The 5644-nt window shown below is 45.1% G+C and overlaps 1 protein-coding gene across 1 annotated transcript; it reads left to right on the forward strand.

Annotated features, from left to right (window-relative positions):
• Positions 1236-4716, forward strand: LOC109950359. The gene is made up of 6 exons (XM_020568927.1): positions 1236-1576; positions 1694-1839; positions 2311-2764; positions 2885-3914; positions 4107-4427; positions 4651-4716. Exons 1-6 carry the CDS (start codon positions 1236-1238, stop codon positions 4714-4716), a joined length of 2358 nt encoding a protein of 785 aa, XP_020424516.1.

Below are 5644 nucleotides of genomic sequence, written 5' to 3' on the forward strand. Positions count from 1 at the left end.
ATATAGCCTCGTCGTCCGGCAGCCATCCTGACACCACGCGGACATTAGAGAAATCCGGGTCTACCCCGTTACAAAAAGAAGACGACTACGCTGAGGAATATGAAGAAGAGCAATTAGACTATGAACCTTCTGCAGATGATCAGAAAGAGCCCCTCGAAGTAGCAGAACAGGAAAGAGCCCCTCGAAGTAGCAGAACAGGATGACTGGACGGAAGAATATGGGGAAGAATTAATGGAATTTGGTGAGGAATTGGACCCAGAAACAGAAGCTTTTGGCGCAGAATTAGAAGACCTCCTACAGGGTGATCTGGGAATTAACATGGTATTCATCCTACCAGGTGAATTCAGGGCTACCGAAGGACAAAAAAGCACTCTGGAAGGGGACGTTTTCTCCCAGGAGAGCTTTGAGTGTAGGTTGGCAGAAGCAGAGGAGCCGCCAGAACCGCAAGCAGACGGCCCTAGGACAGGCAGAACAGCCAATAAACCAGCTACAGAGCAGGCTTGTTTCGCCAAGCTAACCAGAGAAATGGCAAATCACCTCAGACCGTTGTTTATAACGGCAAATCTTGGAGGTATTCCTATCTCCAATATCATGGTAGATGGAGGTGCAGCCATTAATCTATTACCCCACAGAATGCTGACCAAGTTGGGCAGGACAGAGAGGGATCTAATTCCAACACGATTAACCGTCACCAACTTCGCTGGGGGCATCACCAAAATACACGGCATCTTAGATGTAGATGTCGTAGTCGGAAGCAAAGAGTTGAAAATAGCATTCTTTGTTATAGACACTACCTCCACCACCTACAATGCACTACTCGGCAGGGATTGGATTCACCAGAGCCTTTGTATCCCTTCCACCCTCCACCAGCAGTTAGCAATATGGAATGAAGAAGGCTGCATGGAGATTATAGAGGCCGATCCACGGCCATTCCTACCCTCTGCCATGTGCTTTGAAGCAAGGTATTATCATGATGACCTCGGTCCCTACACTTTCCTTGGAGTCAATCAGAACGGCCGCCCCCATGGTGTCACGGCCCAAAGACTCATTGAAGAAGGTCTAGCCAGTTCTCTAGAGGACTGGAATAGACTTTCTTGTGCCGAACTTCCAGAATTCTGATGCTTAGTCCCAATCAACTGGACAAGGATCGAGCTGCAACAATCCGATCCATCACAAAAAGATTGTTGATATACTGGGGAGAAATGAGACTTTTCATACAGAATCCAGCCATTAATATGGCAGAATTCACCCATGAAAGCATAAAAGAACAAGAGGAAGAAGTTTTACAGGAGGAAGTGTTGGAATTTGCACCGGCAGCACTAGATGACTCCCTGCCAGAAGTAGAGGACCCTCTACAGGAGATAAACTTAGGGACAGAAGAAGATCCAAGGCCTACTTTCATCAGTACACTGTTAAAGGAACCACTCAAGGCTGAACTCACGGCACTTTTGCAGGAGTTCAGAGATTGTTTTGCCTGGCATTACCACGAGATGCTAGGATTGGACAGGCAGTTAGTGGAGCACAAGCTGCCAATTAAAGATGGCTACCTTCCAGTCAAACAGGCCAGAAGAAGAATGTCTATGGACACAGAACTAAAGGTCAAAGAAGAGATAGAAAGGTTGCTCAAGGCAGGATTCATCAGGCCAGCCGTCTATGCCGATTGGTTAGCAAATATTGTACCTGTTCTCAAAAGAAAAACAGGGGCAGTTAGAATCTGCGTAGATTACAGGAATCTGAATGAGGCATCTCCTAAAGACGAATATCCTATGCCAATGGCAGACATGTTAGTGGATGGAGCCGCTCATAACCAGATGCTATCTTTCATGGACGGCAATGCAGGTTATAACCAGATTATGATGGCAGAACAGGACATCCACAAGACAGCCTTTATGTGTCCAGGACATATAGGTGCTTTCGAGTATACTGTAATGCCTTTCGGTTTGAGAAATGCGGGAGCTACCTACCAAAGGGCAATGAATTCTATTTTTCATGATATGATAGGACATTCTTTGGAAGTATACATAGATGACGTGGTGATTAAATCCCCTGAGGAAGGAAATCACGTAGCAAGTCTGAGAAAGGCATTCCTGAGAATGAGGCAGCACAAGCTAAAAATGAACCCCAAAAAATGTGTTTTTGGAGTCCAGGCAGGGAATTTCTTAGGATTCTTGGTCCACCAAAGAGGTATAGAGGTTGACAGAAATAAAGCAAAATCCATCATAGAAGCTCTACCACCTCGGAACAAGAAGGAACTTCAGAGTCTCTTAGGAAAAATCAATTTCCTAAGGAGATTCATATCCAATTCTGCAGGAAAAATCCAACCCTTTTCCTCCCTGTTGAGACTGAAGCAGGAACAGACATTCAAATGGGAAGAACAGCACCAACAGGCTTTCCAGGAAATAAAGCATTACCTCTCAAATCCACCAGTTCTGTCCCCACCAAAAAGGGGCAGACCCCTCAAACTTTATGTATCTGCATCAGAAGTATCCATTGGAAGTCTGCTAGTTCAAGATAACAAAGAAGGAAAAGAACAGGCGGTCTACTATCTAAGCAGAACGTTGACAGAAGTGGAAAGAAGGTATTCCGCAATAGAAAGGCTTTGCCTAGCCTTATATTTCACTGCTGTGAAGCTCAGGCACTACATGCTGCCACATACTATCTACATCATTGCCAAAACCGACTTAATCAAATACATGCTAACAAGACCAATGCTGAGGGGCAGAATTGGGAAATGGACTTTGGCTTTGACAGAATTCACCCTCAGGTATGTCCCCCAGAAAGCTGTCAAAGGGCAAGCTGTGGCAGACTTTTTGGCAGATCACCTGGGAGAGGAAATTGAAAACATGGATTCTTTGGACATAGCAAATGCAGATCTGTTAACTAGAGCTCATGTTTGCCTTAACAATCCAATTTACTCGATTCATCTCACACCTTGGAAATTATATTTTGATGGATCGAAGACAGACAAGGCTTCAGGAGCAGGGATTGTTCTGGAAGAACCATTAGGGGTCAGGCATTGCTATTCTTTCCAGCTAGATTTCCAATGCACCAACAACAGGGCCGAATATGAGGCTTTGATTATAGGGCTCGAAATGTTGGTAGAATTAGGAGTCCAGTCCGTGGAAATCTTGGGAGATTCCATGCTTGTCCTAAAACAGATTGCTGGAGAATATAAGTGTCTGAATCCCTCTCTGGCTGTATATCTAGTGGCAGCTAGAAATCTGCTAACAGAATTTAGAGAAGCTACTTGGGAGCACATCCCAAGGGAGAAAAACTTTGCAGCCAATGAACTGGCTCAGGTGGCATCAGGCATACAAATGCCCGAAGACTGCGTCCAAAGGATCATCAAGATAGGAAGGAAAAGTCTACCATCTGTTTTGACGAGAGGAATGGAGATAGAAGTCAATTCTGCCTCGATCACTGGAGATGAGTGGAGGGAGCCTATCATGACTTACTTACGATATCCCACTCTGCCCTCTGAGAAAAGAGTCAGAATCATGGCTACAAACTACCTCATGTGGAATGAAGATTTGGTCCGAAAAAGTAAGGATGAGGTACTATTAAGGTGCCTCGGGAAGACAGAATACATGAAAGTCATGGGAGAAACCCATGAGGGGGTCTGTGGAGCTCACCAAGGGGGAAGAAAGATGTGCTGGTTAATCAGAAGATATGGCTACTTCTGGCCAACCATGATGAAGGATTGCATCGACTATTCCAAAGGATGTGAAGCCTGTCAAAGGCACGGCCCAATCCAGCAGGCTCCTTCGGTTCCCATGAATCCAGTAGTAAAACCATGGCCTTTCAGGGGATGGGCAATGGATCTCATTGGCAAAATCTATCCAGCCAGCAACCAGCAGCACTGTTTCATCATCGTTGCCACAGATTATTTCACCAAGTGGGTAGAAGCCAAGCCAGTAAAAACCACAACATCTCAAGAGATCATCACCTTCATAGAAGAACAGATCATACAAAGGTTTGGCATTCCAGAATCAATCACAACCGATAGGGGTTCTTCTTTCATATCTAGGGACATGCTAGATATGGCAGAAACATTCAAGTTCAAACTGCTTCAATCTACTCCTTACTATGCTCAAGCTAATGGACAGGCAGAATCAAGTAACAAGGTGATTATCAATATCATTAGAAAGATGCTAGAGAAAAATCCAAAGCAATGGCACGAGAAGTTGTCAGAAACTTTGTGGGCATACAGAACTTCGAAGAGAGAAGCGACTGGCATGACCCCCTATGCTCTAACCTACGGCCACGATGCAATTCTTCCCATGGAGATAGCAGTCCAGTCCCTTAGAATTGCTCACCAGCATGGTCTCACTGGGGAGGATTACTCCCAAGCCATGTTACTGGAATTGGAAGGATTGGATGCAAGCAGAATTGATACCCTCAACAAACTCTTAGCAGGAAAACAGGCTGTATCGAGAGCCTACAACAAAAGAGTCAAAAACAAGAGTTTTGAAGAGGGAGAGATAGTCTGGAAGGCAATTCTGCCCCTTGGAGCACACATAGCTGGGTATGGGAAATGGTCACCTACATGGGAAGGCCCTTTTATAATTAACCAAATCCTCGGAAAGGAACAACATTGACCTTTTTGTTTCTTGAAAGGGAATCTTGTTTAGATTTGTTTTTACTTTAAAGTTGTTCTGTTTTTACTGTACTTTCAAAACCGTGTCCGGTTATTGCATCAAGAATAAAAAGCAGTAAAAATGCTTTGAAAGCTTATATAAAAATAGCCACCTTTACGGCAAATTATTCAAACAAAAGAAAGAAGAAGCTAAAATCCTAGCTTTCTAAGAGTCTCCTGTAGGTTCGCTTTCTTGACAGACAGTTCTTTCTGGAGCAACACCCCCTGGTGAATTGAAGCCTCTGCAATTTCCAAAGCTGGCCTGGAAGCTGCAACCATACTTTGCACAAGGAAGGTGGCCTTAGTTTTGGAACTCAGTCCAGCCCCAAGTTTGTTCTGCACCTCCCTACACTCTGCCAGCTGTTTTTGGAGTTCTTCAATCTGCTTCTCCAACTTATCCGCGGTAGCCTTAGCCTCCTTATATCCAGCCACCATCTGATCCAGTTCTGTTTTCTGCCTGGCAAAGTCAGCCAGATTAGCTTTATGTGTGGCCTTGCAGAACTCAGAAGTTTTGAACGTAGGCCTAAGATCTTCATAGCGATCATGCAGATTAAGCACATCTCTGGCCAGGCTTAGGCCCATCTCAAGAATAGGCCTCGGAGCCATGTTCTGTCTATGCAGCAGGTCCAGGTCCTTCATCAGCTGATCAAGAGCCCCTGTATCTTCATCAAATTCCAGCTCAGTGGACTGCCAGATTTTCAACCTCTCCATGGCTTCCTCCACCGCCCTAGATTTTGCCTTGCCTGGAGGAGAGCTGAGTTTCTCCAGTCTGTCCAATTGGGCATCCAGATCCATGGCTTCAAACTCTTCAAGTTCTGGATCAGCAAAAGAAGCCGTGACAGATGATCCTGGAAAGGAATGAATAGGCATCTGCAGAAGAGAACATAAGCTAAGACCAGGCAGAAAGTGGAAGATAAAGGAGGCTCGAAAGTTATGAAAACTTACAACGACAATGGGAGGCTTCAGAGGGCTGGACACCGCAGCCAGGGCACCAGTAGCTTTAGGCAC

The sequence above is a fragment of the Prunus persica genome, chromosome G7 (assembly GCF_000346465.2).
Source record: "Prunus persica cultivar Lovell chromosome G7, Prunus_persica_NCBIv2, whole genome shotgun sequence".
NCBI classification, from domain to species: Eukaryota; Viridiplantae; Streptophyta; class Magnoliopsida; order Rosales; family Rosaceae; genus Prunus; species Prunus persica.

Coding starts and splice junctions, on each gene's coding strand:
- LOC109950359 (XM_020568927.1), top strand. CDS start 1,236: ATGGCAGAATTCACCCATGAAAGCATAAAAGAACAAGAGGAAGAAGTT. Junction 1,840..2,310: donor TTTCATGGACGGCAATGCAG/GTTATAACCAGA, acceptor CCAATTCTGCAG/GAAAAATCCAACCCTTTTCC. Junction 4,428..4,650: donor TCTTAGCAGGAAAACAGGCT/GTATCGAGAGCC, acceptor TTTACTTTAAAG/TTGTTCTGTTTTTACTGTAC.